The 17,434-nt window shown below is 45.3% G+C and overlaps 1 protein-coding gene across 1 annotated transcript in view; it reads right to left on the reverse strand.

Annotated features, from left to right (window-relative positions):
• Positions 1-17,434, reverse strand: part of znf608 (zinc finger protein 608) — a gene marked incomplete at its 5' end in the record, with an annotated part of 76,517 nt that overhangs the window by 26,538 nt on the left and 32,545 nt on the right. The window contains one exon of the mRNA XM_083979821.1: positions 10,359-10,632. Coding sequence (XP_083835947.1) covers positions 10,359-10,632 — 274 coding nt within the window. The remainder of the gene's footprint in view (positions 1-10,358; positions 10,633-17,434) is intronic.

Below are 17,434 nucleotides of genomic sequence, written 5' to 3' on the forward strand. Positions count from 1 at the left end.
AGAGATGAGTAAGAAAAAAGAGAAAAGTAAAGTTAAGAAAAGATAGAGAAGAAAAGGTAAAAGAGGGAAATAATAAGACCAAGGCAAAGAGGAGGAATTATAAAGTGGATCCTCGTTGGTGTGGGGGGCTGGCTGTCCGTCCCTTCTTCCCCAAGCTCCACGGCCACCGCACAGTTCTGTGAAAGCTGAGTCCTGACCTGAGCTCTCAGCTGCTCCAGCTCTTCCCTCAGAGCCAGAGCGTCGTGGATCCTTGTCCATGCTCTCCTGTTTGGTCGGGGGGCAATGTCTTCTTGGCGAGGGAGCCGGATGTTGATCCTCTCTGGTGTGGTGGCAATGTCTTCTTGGCGAGGGAGCCGGATGTTGATCCTCTCTGGTGTGGGGGCAATGTCTTCTTGGCGAGGGAGCCGGATGTTGATCCTCTCTGGTGTGGGGGCAATGTTTTCTTGGCGAGGGAGCCGGATGTTGATCCTCTCTGGTGTGGGGGCAATGTCTCCTTGGCGAGGGAGCCGGATTTTGATCCTCTCTGATGTGGGGGCAATGTCTTCTTGGCGAGGGAGCCGGATGTTGATCCTCTCTGATGTGGGGGCAATGTCTTCTTGGAGAGGGAGCCGGATGTTGATCCTGTTTGGTCGGGGGGCAATGTCTTCTTGGGGAGGGAGCCGGATGGTGATCCTGTATGGTGTGAGGGCAATGTCTTCTTGGAGGGGGAGCCGGATGGTGATCCTGTATGGTGTGAGGGCAATGTCTTCTTGGAGGGGGAGCCGGATGGTGATCCTGTATGGTGTGAGGGCCATGTCTTCTTGGAGGGGGAGCCGGATGGTGATCCTGTATGGTGTGAGGGCAATGTCTTCTTGGAGGGGGAGCCGGATGGTGATCCTGTATGGTGTGAGGGCCATGTCTTCTTGGAGGGGGAGCCGGATGGTGATCCTGTATGGTGTGAGGGCCATGTCTTCTTGGAGAGGGAGCTGGATGCTGATCCTGTATGGTGTGGGGGCAATGTCTTCTTGGAGGAGGAGCCGGATGGTGATCCTGTATGGTGTGAGGGCCGTGTCTTCTTGGGGAGGGGACTCGAAGTCTCTCCACCGTTCCTCGAGCTCCGCAGACCGCTCATGGTACAGTGAGCGCTGAGTTCTGAGCCAAGCTCCCAGCTCTTCCTCGCGGGTTATCATCCGTCTGATGGTGTCGATATGAGCCCTCAGGATTTCCTCCACTTCTGATTCTGATTCTTCTGATTCACTTGAAGGACAACCCTCGAAATCCCCTGACTCAAACATGTCCCTCAGTTGTCGGACTGTTATCTTTCCTTTCAGTTCAGAACTAGTATTCACCGTTGCGTTAGTTTTATTAAGATAATTTGAAAACGTAACAACTAAAAATGACACTGTGCGTCCTGACCAAACGTCTGCTTTTTCTTCTTCAGCTTCAGCAATGTGTGTGATGAGCTATTGTGTTCTGCCTTGTATACAAGTATTGACTGATGATGTCAGAAGATGCATTGTGACTTTGAAGCTGAGTGTTCCATTTTGACATCATTGATGATGTAACTGAGGATGTCATAACAGACATTTAGGGCCTGTCCCAATTCTCCCCCTAGCCCTAAATATTTGCCCTAACCCTATATTTTGCGCGTTCACGTGTAGGGGTAGGGTGTCCCATTACTCTAGGGAGCAAGGGGAAGTGCGATTTTGCCCTTAAAATCAGCCCTCAAAATGTAGTGAGGTCCGATGCGGGCTTAAAACGAAGTGGAAGATGGGGCGGTGTTTAGCACAGTTGGTTGAGCACCCGAATGATCCTAGGAGCTATGTTGTCCGGGGCTTAATGCCCCTGGTAGGGTCTCCCAAGGCAAACAGGTCCTAGGTGACGGGTCAGACTAAGAGCGGTTCCAAGCCTCTATGAAGAAGAAACAATCAAGGAAGTGTACGTCGCCCGGACTGGCGTTACCGGGGCCCCACCCTGGAGCCAGGCCTGGGGTCGGGGCTCGCAGGCGAGCGTCTGGTGGCCGGGTCTTGGCCCACGGGACCCGGCCGGGCGCAGCCCGAACGAGCGACGTGGGCCCGCCCTCCCGTAGGCTCACCACCCGCGGGAGGGTTCAGAAGGGGCCGGTGCCGTGTGATTTGGGTGGCAGCCATGGGCGGGGGCCCCGGCGACCCAATCCCCGGACAACGACTCTGGCTTTAGGGACATGGAATGTCACCTCGCTGGGGGGGAAAGAGCCTGAGCTTGTGCGGGAGGTTGAGAGGTATCGGCTAGAGATAGTCGGGCTCACCTCCACGCACAGTTTGGGCTCCGGTACCCAACTCCTTGAGAGAGGTTGGACTCTCTTCCACTCTGGAGTTGCCCATGGTGAGAGGCGGCGAGCTGGTGTGGGCTTGCTCATAGCTCCCCAGCTCAGCCGCCATGTGTTGGAGTTCTCCCCACTTAACGAGAGGGTCGCTTCCCTGCACCTTCGGGTTGGGGATAGGTCTCTCACTGTCGTTTCGGCCTACGGGCCGAACGGCAGTGCAGAGTACCCTGCCTTCCTGGAGGCCCTGGGAGGGGTGCTGGAAAGTGCTCCAACCGGGGACTCCATCGTTCTGCTGGGGGACTTCAACGCTCACGTGGGCAGTGACAGTGTCACCCGGAGAGGTGTGATTGGGAGGAACGGCCTCCCCGATCTGAACCCGAGTGGTGTTTTGTTATTGGACTTCTGTGCTAGGCACAGTCTGTCCATAACGAACACCATGTTCGAGCATAAGGGTGTCCATCAGTGCACGTGGCACCAGGACACCCTAGGCCGGAGGTCAATGATCAACTTTGTAGTCGTGTCATCTGACCTCCGGCTGTATGTCTTGGACACTCGGGTGAAGAGAGGGGCTGAGCTGTCAACTGATCACCACCTGGTGGTGAGTTGGATCCGCTGGCAGGGGAGGAAGCTGGTCAGACCTGGAAGACCCAAGCGTATCGTGAGGGTCTGCTGGGAACGTCTGGCAGAATCCCCTGTCAGGGAGGTCTTCAACTCCCACCTCCAGGAGAGCTTTGACCGGATTCCGAGGGAGGCCGGGGATATTGAGTCCGAATGGACCATGTTCTCCACTTCCATTGTTGACGCGGCCGTCCAGAGCTGTGGCCGTAAGGTCTCCGGTGCTCGTCGCGGTGGCAATCCCCGAACCCGGTGGTGGACACCGGAAGTAAGGGATGCCGTCAAGCTGAAGAAGGAGTCTACCAAGCCTGGCTAGCTCGGGGGACTCCCGAGGCAGCTGACGGGTACCGGCAGGCCAAGCGGACGGCAGCCCGGGCGGTCACGGAAGAAAAAACTCGGGTCTGGGAAAAGTTCGGGGAGGCCATGGAGGAGGACTACAGGTCAGCCTTGAGGAAATTCTGGCAAACCATCCGGCGCCTCAGGAGGGGGAAGCAGTGCTCCGCCAACACTGTTTACAGTGGAGGAGGGGAGCTGTTGACCTCGACTGGGGATATCGTTGGGCGGTGGAAGGAATACTTCGAGGTTCTCCTCAATCCCACTGACACACCTTCCGTCGAGGAAGCAGAGGCTGAGGACTCAGAGGTTGATTCATTCATCACCCAACTCGGTCACTCAGCTGGCCTGGGAACGCCTTGGGGTCCCCCCGGAAGAGCTGGAGGAAGTGTCCGGGGAGAGGGAAGTCTGGGGATCCCTGCTCCGACTGCTGCCCCCGCGACCCGACTCCGGATAATGCGGTGGACAATGGATGGTTGGATGGATGGATGGTAGAGCACCCGCCCAATGTGTAGAGTCTATAGTCCTCGCTGCAGGCGGCCCCGGTTCGAGGCCCTATCCTGCGTGTCATTCCCCCCTTCTCTGCCTCCCATTTCCTGTCACACTCTGAACTGTCCTATCTAATAAAAGGCATGAAAAGCCAAAAAAACCAAGTGGAAGATGAAATTACTCGTTGTCACACTCAATCACCATTTAGACAAATCTGAAATGCTTGAAGAAACATTACTATTTCTCTCTGTGTGTGTTTTGTGTCGCTATGTGTTGTATTTATTGGGGGAATCACGGTGTCGCATCAGTGGCTGCAGCTGACAGGGACAGCTAACGGCAGCAGCAAAGCTAACGACAGCAGCAAAGCTAACAGTGGTAGCTAAGCTAATGGCAGCAGCAAAGCTAACGGCGGTAGCTTCAGGACGTCAGCTGTTAAAACCCTCCCGTTGTCGGACACGACATGAAACTACTCCAGTTAGCTCAGTCATGCTGTAACTAAGATATCCGCTGGAGAAAATATTTTTTCATGGGCCGTTTATTGAGTCACTGAGTTATTAAAGTTAAACAGGTAGCTAACCGTTAGCCCGGCTAATCTATGATAACCATGACTAATTACAAAAATTGTTTAGACTGAGATAAACAAACACAGCCAACGCAACAGGCAACACAACAGCTGGAACCGCCGGCATTTTTCCTGAATGAAAATAGTAGCACGCTCCACCGGTATAATTGTAAACATGTGCCGTATGTTATCACGTTCGCTACGTTCACTACACTAGTGGTGTCCCATTTCCATAGGGAAAGATTTTCTGCCACTTTCCCTCAACGAGTGGAATTTACGGTTGAGGGCACTCAAAACCAAGTGGAAGTTTTAAGGGGGAGAAATGGGACAGGGCCTTACTGTAGATTTTGAAGCTGAGTGTTCAATGTTTTCTATTAAAGGAATAGTTCACAAAAAAAAATGAAATTCACCCACATGCTGATGAATACTCCGGAGTAGTTTTTTATTCCTCAAAGTGCATCTGGAGACCCGGGAGGCCGGTTCGTAGTCCAACCAAAACTTTATATGAGAGTCAATACACCATTTTGGCGAGCGATTTGTGTATGCCGCCATCTTGCGGCGGCGCCATTGTTGCGGTGGCATGTGTCAGTCATAGTAAACTGACTCTCTATGACAGCATCATACATAGGCTGGATTGGTGATGTTTAGTGTCCCCCAAGGTATTTTAAATGAATACCGATATTAATTTAGGACTTAATCATTTGTTTGAGCGATTAACAGAAAAGATTAGAGTAACAGGGAGATAAGAGACTGTATCATACACAATATAGCATACAGGTACATTATGCGTGCTGACGTTAGCAAGCCAAGCAAGCCATCAGCAGGATATTTAATCATGTGGACAGGCTACATGAATAAAAACAACAACAACTTGTGCTTTGTTTTAGATATTCAAGAATATTTCATTGATCAGCTGGCCTCCGATGACCAGAAAAACGTCAATTACAGGTCGGACATATGTATTTTACACCGGCTTTTAGACGACCATCACATCATATTGGAGGGATCAGTGAGACATTCACAGACCATCCACTGTCACCACGATGTGAAGGTAACGGTGAGAAGGGAGAGTAGCCAGGTTGTACTGCAGCTGTGACTGCACACTGTATGTAACGTTACGGTCTAAACACGGACACTCCTCCTGAAGTAAGGGGCTGTGTTTTGTTCCAAAGTTGTTGTATTCTGCTGATATTAGAACAGCCGAGGACGGCACATGTCCTCCCAGCCTTCCTAGACATATTTACAGACAAGAAAAGGTCCACTTCTTGGCACTTGCATTCATATCAAAATCATGCATAGAGCCCATTGATGCCTGACTGGGAGCTGTCACCGCAGTAATGGCGGCTGCTCGTTAACGGTTATTTCGCCGAATTCGTGTATAGGGACCAACACAAAAACGTCCATAAAACTACACAAAAACCATTTAATATTCCTCCACACTGCTCGTCCACTGCAATCCAAGTGTCGTGAAGGGAGATAGTCCAGAGTTTACTCAAAACAACGTCATTTAGGACATTTTTACAGCCTAAACAGTCGTGTACTGGACCTTTAATGGCTGCAGTGATTGATTAGCAGATTGGTGATTGGTGCTCTGGGCTCTGATGGAAAGTTTCCGTGTTCATCGTTTCCTCTTGTTTTTCACGTCGAGGCGTTTTAACTCAGTGTTTCTGTCTCCGTAGGAGAAGTTTTCATCCGGTTCCTTTTATATAAAAACACAGTGTGAAGCAGGAGATGTATTATTCACTGTCTGTCCTCCCCCTCCTCCCCCTCCTCCCCCTCCTCCTCTGGCCTGTTTTAAACCACTCTTGGCCTGGGATATCATTTCCCCGTGTTGTGCTTTTCCTTTTTTTTTTTTTTTGTACGGGCGGAGTGAAGAGCTCCAGTTAATTAATCCTGGGCCGGGATACAAACGCCTCTCCACCAAAACTCGACACTCGACTTCAGAGGCCGGCGGCTGGCACGGCGAGATGGGATTCATTCATTAGCAGCCTGCAGTAAAGGTATTACACCTCCGCTGAGAGGCTGCCGAGCCGAGCGCCGTCCTCGTTAACGGCCTATCAAAGTGCGGTGGCGTCAAAAATCAGTGGGTGAACGGCGAGGACGTCTGATCCTCAGCCCGCTGCTCCCATGGCGCCGTTTTGTAGCGTTGGACGAGTTCCTGGTTCGGCTCCTCGTCTTGTTTCTTTCTTTTTTTTTTGGACTCGTGGTCGTGTTGTAGTTCGGCGCCAAGCCGCTCTCTGGAGGGCTGACGGCCCTGTTTAAATATAAACTAGATTTGTGTTGTTTTTATTTTGAAAAGCACGACGTGTGTGAAAGACAAGGAAAAGAAGCACGTGTCTGTTTTCTCCTGTGACATACGGTCGACAGTAAACAGCTGAACTGAGGTGGACAGGATGAATCCACGAGCTGAGTCGAAACCGAGCAGCTCACTCTATCGAATGTTTATATTTCACAGTTATGAAAGTATAAACAAAGCACGCACATCCCAAAAAGCTGACGCTGGGTGCTGGACAAAAAAGGTCAATGATGAAAAAAGGGAAAAATCCGCACACAAAGCTCTGGAGCTTTTTGTTGGTGTGCGGATTTTTCCCTTTTTTCATTATATTTCACAGTTACGCATGTCTTCATCTTGCTTTTACTGGCCACATTGGATCTTTCACTTTGTAAGGAAGATGCCTGTGACCTTTTTCATTTTCCACTTGTCAATATTAAAATTAAAGTCAATCAATAATCAACTTTATCTTGCAAATAAGAAGTCTTAGCAGAATAAGTAACACAATACATTTTCAAACTGAACATCAATATCTTACAGTATACTCTTCTTACCCAGTAGTTTCAGCTCAACTCTGGACAATTAACATCTCAGTGTTTTGTGTAACAGTCAATCAATGTATGCAGAATAACAAGCATCACTCAAATGGTGAAATTGAGAACAATAACAATCTTACACCATTTTCTACATTTACTATACAGAACACTATAGGATGTTTGCTGTACAGAGGTGATTAGCCTACAGTGAAGATAGCAGCGTTTAAGAGCTTTACACAGTGATTGACATTACCACAGGTCAATGACCGCCCCTGGCAGCTTGTAATTGAAGTGACCTGAATCAAGAACAACGTAAAACCTTCCACAGAAACTACAGATGTTTACGTATCGATAACAGCATCAGAAAACAATCATCGGTTGTGTAGCGTTAGCCTGAGCTAGCGAAGATGTCAACATTGTGGAAAAGTTGTGTTATTTATTCCTGGATTTATTTAGGTTTTAATTAGTGCTGTCAATCGATTAAAATATTTAATCGCGGTTAATCTCATGAATGTCATAGTTAACTTGTCGCAAATCGCAAATTAATTGCACATTTTTATCTATTCTAAATGTCCCCTTGAATTATCATTTTACTGTAATACTCTTATCCACATGGAAAAATGGATAGGCTTTTATTGAAAGCAACAATGTGTAGTGTTATATTTCACACTAACATTTTCACTTTGCAGCAGTCATTCACATTTGAAGCAAAATCTCACACAATGTAACAATGTTGATCAATAAACGGAGGACGACGGTGCTGCAGAGGCTGAAAGTTTGTCTTTACAAACAGTGTTACTGAACAGAGAAGTAGAAGGAAGGTTACTACGTACGGACTTTGTGTTGCGCCTAGCCGCCCCAAAAACGCTTGTGTAAACGCGGAATAAAAAGTGAGAACACATAAAATAGAAATTATGTTTCAAACATCCACCGTTCGAGATCAAGATCAGTGCATTAATTTCAACAATAAATAAGTTATACATGTTTTACTTATTTATTGTTGAATTTAAAGCAGAAGTAAGCGATCCGGTGGTTTTGGCTAACTTCTTGTCAGCCGATGGAGTTAGCAGCCCCCGCCATCGTCCCTACGTCACCACATTCACGCGCATCCCTTGGCTGCACACACAGAGAGGACCGCCCCTTTATGCCGTTCTCTCTCCTCATTGGATAAAGGTTGTAGGGTACAAGGAAAGTTTTCTCCTCGGCTTACAGCAGAGCAGAGTGACTGACAGACCCGTGTTTCAGACCAAACACTCTATATAAGTGATTGCTGTCGGAAGATAGAACTATTTAAGACTTATATTAACACAAACATTCCACTTACTTCTGCTTTAATGCACTGATCTTGATCTCGAACGGCGGATGTGTGAAACACAATTTCGTTTTTATGTGACGCATAAGAATGACAAATAAAACCTATCTATCTATCTTGAAGCGATGCCGTGTTTACATAGATTTTTTTTCAAAATGAACAAGAAAAAGATCATTTTGGGTGAAACCCACTGTGGACGAGGCCTTACACCACCTGTTCTCACATGAACAGTCAAGGTCACGTGAAACAAACTGAGCCATCTGTCCATCGAGACTCTGAAGATGCAGCTGAAAAGCTCAGAAAGAAAAAAGAAACCAAACATCAGCTAGTTTGGTTTATTCTGCTGTTTTTCTGCTAAGCTGATCATCACCGTGGAAACAAACAAACGAGTCCAGTAAACCTGAGACACCAGTTTCTCAGGAGGAGGAAATATTTACTCGGACAGAAACCTGAATCCGATCCATCCACACACGGCGTCTAAATGAAGAGTGTCCAATTACAGCCTGAGCTCGTCCTGCACTCGCTCCGTCTCCAGTTTTTAATGAGGAGGAACAAACAAACCGTTTTTTCTTCTTGCAAACTGGCAAATGAGTTTTCACACATTTTTTCCTCCTGGAAGGTTTTTGGGGAAACAGCCAAACAGTGAGTTTCACTCAGCCGGTAAAAATAGTTTCATGTGCGATTCTCAGTTCTTTCTGATTACAGAGAGAGACGAGTTCATTAACATCAACAGAGAAAAACTATGGAAACCAACACCTGAGACGGGTCGACCAGAACCACTTTCACTTTCTTAAGAGTTCCACCTTGCATCTGTTCAATCACTTCAATCAAGAAATATTTAGTTCTTAGGGAATAATAATGAATTTAATTAATAAGACACTGCAGCCTTGACAGGATCTAAAAGTCAGATTTTACACCAAAGCTGCATCATTAACATTTAATAACTTACACCTCACACGTTCAATAATAACCGAACCACAGCTGTGCAACATCTCAGTTTTACTGCTTCTTTTCTCCTCTACATATTGTAAATATCATTATCGTACATACAGAACCGTTAGCTTTATTTATATTGTGTACATATTGATGTTTTCATGTTTGTAATTGCTTATTTTCACACCACTGCCTAAAAGTCTCAACTTCTATCAACTTGCATTGTGCAGAACTGTTATGACTTTAAACCAGCAAACTTTAACAAAAACTTAAAAAAAAAAAAAACTAATTAATTTTCACAGGTTTTAAAAAAAAACTCCTGTAATGACAAGTGCAAATGTGCAAAAACACTTAAAAATGACCTTTGTCAGATTCAAAAGATAATTTCTGGGTTTCTGTTTTGAACGATCAGCTGCCAACACTCTGGAGAATTGATTAGTGAGAAGAACAAATAAAAAACAAAACAAATAGCTGCTTAAATGCACAGAACATTTAAAGGCCCCATGGCATGAAAAATGTGATTGTGGTTATTTTTTCGTGCTTGGGGAGGTCTCTGGGCCACGTATATACTGCCCCATGCATCAAACTGTTCATAAACGGAGAAACACACACCGCCCATTTGTATGAACTGTCTCTTTAAGACGAGCGGATAGCACTTCCTCCTTTCTGTGATGTCACACACAAGGTAACTCCACCCACCGTGACCAGTTTTTTTTTTTTTGTTTTTTTTCAATTTTTATTAATGCAGCTTAGGTTTCAGTTACTTGCCTGTGATTGGCCCGACCACATGCCACTCAAAAACAGTCAGCCAATCAGAGGAGAGGTTCTCATTCTCTCCTCTGATTGGCCGAATGACCTGTGCCTGCTGGAGCTCCAGAAAGAGGCAACAGAAAGGGGCAGTATAAACAATATTAAGCAGATCACAGGTACTCAAAACCAATGATACATCTTGTTAGGGACATCAGCAGGTAAATAAACCCAGAGAAAAGTGCACAGCATGGGGCTTTTAAAACTTCTCCTACCTTCCTCCGTCTCGTGCCAGACGATGCCCTCCAGGTTGACGCTCGTCCCCGGCTGACACGGCCCCACGCAGGCCGAGTCTCCCTCCACCGCGCCGCCGGAGACGCCTCCGTCCTGGGTGTTGGTGCCGATGGACCTCGTCCTCACCGCCATCTGCTTGGGGCTGGAGGTGGGCAGGGCCGGAGGGGAGAAGGACGGGGCCGAGGGCAGAGAAGAACCAGGGGCCCCCGGGTGGCCTGGAGCAGGGGGGGCCGGCACCGTGAACATGGGGTCCACCTGAGGAGGAGGAGGAGGAGGGGGGTCAGTAAGATTCAGTTAAAACAGCTGACTAAAGGTATAGTACGTAGGATTTCCCCCCATCTAGCAGTGCGGTTGCATATCTGAACGTATTCTTGATGTTGCATTCACGTGAAATCGGGCGGATGTCAGACAGACAACAGACGCTGCATGTAACAGGATAAACAAGCGTCTATGTAAACAAGTGGTCCGCCAGCACGAGGCAAAACAATACAGGCGTGACAATATGTTGTCATGGTGATGTGGTATTGTTTTACCGTCTTTCTCTGGTGGAGTAAAATGACATCCGGTTGGTTTGCCGACGGCCGTCTGCCTGACTGCACCTGAATGCAACACCAGTGCCTCCGTCCTTCCTCACACTACACAGTGGTGACAGTTTTAACAGGCCGAGCCCACAGCTCCGCTGAGTTTCCGTGGTTACCTACGGTCACGCTGCCACTCGACGTAAAAAATGGCGATGCAACATGGCCGCCTCGGTTCGGTGCGTCGCCCACTTATGTATTTGTAACGACTTGTAACAACTCATTCTAAGGTACGAGAAAGCTTTCATTTGGATGCGGCTGTGATTCAACTTCAGTGAAATACGTATTTATGAAAGACATGTTTGATTTTTGCTAATAAAAGCCAAATAAGTTACACACTGGGGCTTTAATGTGGTTTTAATATTCCTGATATGTGATTATTTCACCGTTGCATCAGTGACGGAGGAAAGAACCTGAAAGTCTGAACCCAGGATCAATGTGTCTCTGCTCTATCATCTACATCTGATCCAGTTGGTTCTGGTTTCTCACCAAAGAACTGTTTATGACATATTGACGTCCTGTCCTCATCACCTACGTCTGCTGCGTCTCCCTACACTTGACACTGATTGGTTTGTAAACAGGCGTGCGTATGACATATAGTCGCAAAGTAGTGGGTTACCCTTTAACTTAAGGGCCGCTAATTACGTGATAATAAATAATCAAGAAATAACAATTAATTGCATAGTTTAATGTCAAGAAATAGCCGAGAAATAACGGTCAATTTCATAGTTATGTCATGTTTTTCATAAAGGCAAAAGATCACAGATGCTTTTCATGCTTTGAATTTTTTGGGGAAGGCCAGAATTATTCTCCACCAAGTCTTCTTGCAATTGACCGTTATTTCTTGGCTATATTTCTCCACATCACTATGAAATTGACTGTTATTTCTAGGCTATTTCTTGACATTATCATGTAATTAGCGGCCTGTAAATTAAAGAGTTACCAAGTAGCGATCTAGTAAAGATGAATCAACAATGATAATTATCCTGTTATGTCATCACTACCAGCAGCATGAACACCATCAGGTCCAATATGAAGCCTGTAGTTCAGATTCAAATGAACGTGTGTGGAGCCGAAACCAGCAGAACTTCCTGTTAAAGCTACGAAAGACCATCGGAGAAAAAAAAAAGTTTTCACACTGAAAAAGTCTGAACCGTGGTTTAGTTTGGTTCGGACCGAGACCACCTCTTTTGGTCGGACGAAATTCCAGGTCTTTGGTCCAGAGGAGCCTTCACACCTGGAAATTTGTTTCGGATAAAACGGGAAAACACTAGGGCTGGGACGATTTCTCCCGATTCGATTCTTCTACGATTTTTTGGATGGCGATTCGATTTCAATTGCGATTCTACGATATTGCCGATTCTCTCGATTTTTAGTCTGCATTTTTAACATTTATCTGCACATAAATACTGTAGGAGCCTATAAATTAACATACTCCATTATAAAGTGAACTTAAACCCTTTTCAAAACCTGGACTCTCTGTATGCAAAAAAGGCGAACAAATGCACATTGCACAATATAAAAAAAAAAAAAAAGATTTTTGAAAAAATTAATTTATTTAAAAATCAGCAAAAAAGATATCGCGATATTTATGTGAATCGATTTTTTCTCCCACCCCTAGAAAAGACCCAGCCTTCATTATTCCAGCTGCAGTCTGCAGTTAGCAGCAACGTCCAGATGTTGAGCAGCAACCAATCATCTCTCAGCTTCATCCACACTTTCTTCCATCTCTTTTTTTAATTCATCTCTTTCTTTCTTTCTTTCTTTCTTTCTTTCTTTCTTTCTTTCTTTCTTTCTCTTTCTCTCTATTTTCTTCACTTTTATCCACAGTGAGAAGTTTGGATCGAACGTTACCGAAGCTGCAGATTATAATTAGCTGCCACGTTTAGAGACAGAAACTTGGCAAAAAGAAACAGCAGTCCTGCAACAGTGTAATAAGGCAACATACTGGAACTGGAGCTCATCCAGGGAAACTTTTAACTACACAAACTGATGATGTTACAGTCTCCAGAGGAAGCAGCTTCTCCAGACTGGGCTGCAGCGATGTGCAGACTGTAAAATTTAAAGACATCATCATCATCTCTCTTATTTCACTCCTTTGTGATGGTCGGTCGTAATTACAGTACTTTTTCTCACCATCATCTAGAACTGGAGTGAGCAAACTTTTTTAAGACTCTGAGAGAAGCTTCTTTGAGGTTAATAATCACCTCAAACTGCAGCTACAGTACAACCAGGTCCAGACCAGTTAAAGGGATAGTTCAACATTTTGGCAAATTGGCCCCATTGCCATAATCCCTATAGTCATAGCAGTAGGTTCGTTACCTTTAATTGTCGGTGCAAGCTATTTTTAGAACGGCGGAGCAGAGCAGAGCTACGCTACGGAGGCTCATTATGGGATTTCTTGGTTTCCCTCATCAAACTCATCAAATACACAATCCAACAACTCCACAACGCTCTGGTGGACAAGTTGTGACCTGCACATTCACCACGCTATGAGATAATAACACAACGTTACCAGACAGAGTTGTTTTAGAGGGAAATTCATGCGAAACCACTGATGTGCGTTGCCTTCAGGGACAGTTTTTCATCAAGCAGTCTCTGTATTTCCCTCTAAAACAACTCTGTGTGGTAACGTCCTGTTATTATTTCATAGCGTGGTGAATGTGCAGGTCACAACTTGTCCACCAGAGCGTTGTGGAGTTGTTGGATTGTGTATTTGATGAGTTTGATGAGGGAAACCAAGAAATCCCATTAGCCTCCATATAGCGTAGCTCTGAGCAGCTCACGGCTCTGCTCCGCCGTTCTAAAAATAGCTTGCACCGACAATTAAAGGTAACGAACCTACTGCTATGACTATAGGGATTATGGCAATGGGGCCAATTTGCCAAAAATGTTGAACTATCCCTTTACTCATCAGTATCAGCGTCTGTGTTGATAAGATCTGATGTGAAGACTTCTTTTACAGGTGAACTACAGCTTATCTTTGCGTTGTTTGATCCATTTATCACCAATAGATACAAAGAGAGTGATGCTTATGGATGTTCAACTATAATATTTATCCAACTACTACGACTTTATCAGCGCTGCTCAGAGAGTAGAGACAAAACACTCTGTCAGTGCTGCTGATAAAACATTTCTTCTCTGTTTCCTGCAGCGTTTCACAAATACCAACAACACGTTTTCAAAGTTTTGATCTGTGCTGTCATTTCCATGGTTACGAGTGAGTTTCTGCCTACAAGAGCTCCGGTCTTATCTTCACCACTAATTATGATCCCAATTACAACAGCTCTGGGAAATAATTCTGCTGAGAGAAGCAGCAGCAGCAGCAGCAACAATCAGCGATGAAGGATTTCTCTCAATAAAGATTACAGCTCCACAGATTTCTCACGGCACAATATTCTTGAGTGATTTCCGGGCTCGGGAGAAGTCGCTCTCTCCGTGCCAGGTCTGTAAATACTTGAGAAAACAGCGGCGCGGTGTCAAGCCGGAGCTGCTCTCTGCCGTTTGCTTCCTCCAGATAAAGGAGTTGTGCTTCTCCTGAGTTATTATGAAGATCAATCTGTTGCTCACTCAGGTCGCCGCCGAGAGAGAGAGAAACCAAACAACTCCACTCTCTGCTTTAAAAAAATCCCCTCTGCTATTTTTCCTCTGTATTTTAGAGAGCAGAGGTCACGTTGAAGGTCGTTCAGCACTGAAACACTCAGACTGGAGGAAAAACAAACTTTAAAACCTCAAGATTTTACGCATTGATCCGCAGTGCAGCAGAAAACAGGTGAAGAAGGACAGGATGTGATTGACGCGGACACTTGTGCCCAATTCCAATTCTATTTTTCATCCCTACCCCTACCCCTACCCCTAGCCCTTAACCCTTGCCCTTGTTGAAAGTCAACCCCTACAAATTGGGACACCACTTCAACAATCACATACTGTACGTCATCAGTCGTCTCTGCTGGCTTTCACATAAGCAGACGTGACGAGCTTTTGCCACAAATCCTCTATTCAAAACCACGTTAACTTAATAAAATAAAATAAAATTTAATGAAGACTGATCGTTTTACATTTATTTATTGATGTAAATGTGGTGATTTCTGTACGTAGGCTACAGATCCCCCAGGCAGCGCTGCTCCTCTGTCCAAAACACACATGAAGCTTCGCTTTTAATTCAAACAAATTAATGCGACTGCCACAATTGTTACATTTCATCAATGAGACCAGCATTTATCTCCTAAAAAGAATGGTAAACCTTTAAAAAACCTGCGGGTAAGTTAATTAGCGATCGTCTTTTCTCCCGGGATGACGACGGAGGTTGGCCGGCTGACGAGCTCTCCGGACCCGGACCGGTGGTGTCTCCGTGACGAGCTGTTGATCTGCTCCAACGTGGAGCTTCACTTCTCCGAAAAACATCGGAGCAAACTTCCAAACAGCCGTCATTTGGATAAACCAACCTCACATTGGGGATCTAAACAGCTACTTTATCGCATGAAAAAATATTAAAACTTAACAAAATTACGTAATAACAGCGCTACAGTGAGAAATAAAACAGCTGCCGGTTGCCGCAAGATGCATTCTGGGAAACTTGCCATAGCCCTCGGTTTGTAGTGTGCCCCTGAAAAATCTCAGTTTCGAGGGCAAGATAGCCCGAGCACTTCACCCTAACCCTCGTCTGAACCAGAATTGGGACGCCACCACTTCACGTGCAAAACGAAGGGTTAGGGCCAAGGGCTAGGGCTAAGGGGAGAATTGGAATTCACCCTTGATGTAGTCGGTTTATTCATGTATTGATGTGAAATTATATGAAATTATAAAGTTAGGTTCATGTGAGACACTTTTGTTCTTCCTGAGAGGCTGAATGAACGTTGAAGAATCTCTCTGATCCTTCAGGGCACCGGGTTTAGTTTCAGCTCCTGGAGTTATAAGCTGCTTTGTTTCACTTTGTGTACTGCGCTGCGTTTACCTTGAACCTCTGATAAACAATGCAAATCTATCATGCAAAATAAGCAATAGCACAAAGGAGAGATGATCCTCGGCGCTTTGCTGAAACCATCTGTTAACTCCCACACAGCTGCTGACAAAGACCACCCAGGACTTCTTCCTCCAAATCACAAAGCAAATTAACTATAAAAGAATAATCACGATCCCCGGTGAGTTCAGTTTTTTTTTACGCCGTTTTCTCCCTCAGACGCCCAGGAAAAATAAAAAATAAATAAAACGCTCAATTGCTATCCGCAAGGCAGCGACAGTCAACCAGGACACAGAGCCACACAGCAGAATAACAATAAAAACACAAGGCTGCTCCCTCGAGTGTGAAGTGCTTCAAACAAATCATCCTTTCTCTCACTGTTTCTTAATTAAAAAAATACAACAATACACAAAGAAACATCACAGTAGCTCAGCAGAGCTATACTGTTTACACACAATCAACCTTTTTTTAATCAAAATCAGCAAATTAATTCTTTGGGGAAAAAATCCCTCCAAAATGAGGACAGACATCTCGTCACAGAGACTTTCACCTTCCACTTTTGGCAACCGAACTCTGATCAGTTCGTCCTTGAGTCCATGTGAAGGTTTGTACAAAATCTGAAGACGTTCTTTCAAGGTGTCGAAGAGATTCGAAGATATTGTCTTGTTTCTGAGAAACTACAAACAATATGGCCGCCTCTAGACATTAAAATGTTAAATATTGGACTGTTGTGGTGTTGAGCTTCACTGTTCTAGTAATGGTCATGTTATTGACAATGTGATTAATTCATTCATCTTTAATCAGACACGTTGAAGTGCAGCAGAACCCAGTTTGACCTCATCACCAGGCTAACTGCATTAATAAAGAAATAAAATCACAACACTATAAAATCACCTACTTGACAGGAAACCAGATAAATCTCTTATTTCAGAACTTTTGGCCTTTTTGGCTCAAAACCAATCAACCAAAAGATGTATTGATCATTAAACAGTAGCAGACAAATGTTCTGTTGGTGAATTCATCGACTCTGGTCAAAGTCTGACTAGGCCTACTAACTATCGCTCACTGACACCGAGGGAAATTAATAATGTGCCCTGAACCCCGGCCCTCGTTCATTTAACAGCAGGCCCCTTTAAAATCTCGCTGTGGGAAAAGCTCATAACTGCACAAACATCAACAAAATTAGATTATTAAATGATTAAATTCTCCAGAGAAAATCTTGTGTTGTGTCTTCGACTCACAAGTTCTGAAACCTAAACGACAGGAAATCTGAAAAAAGGGTCATTAAAACAATAATCTACCTTACCAGAGCTAATTCATGAGAGATGTCAGACACTGAGCTTTAAAGAAAAACGTTCAGGTAACAAAGGTGAGAAGTGACAAAGTTGTTACGACTATTGTCGTAAAGAGGGAAACTCTGACCACAGTTTGATTTTGATTTCCCACCAGAGGTTGGCTTTGTTTTTAACATGGAGGAACTCACTTCCTTACAATGAAATACAGTTTTATTTGTTTAGAC

The sequence above is a fragment of the Trachurus trachurus genome, assembly GCF_905171665.1.
Source record: "Trachurus trachurus genome assembly, chromosome: 9".
Classification (NCBI taxonomy): Eukaryota; Metazoa; Chordata; class Actinopteri; order Carangiformes; family Carangidae; genus Trachurus; species Trachurus trachurus.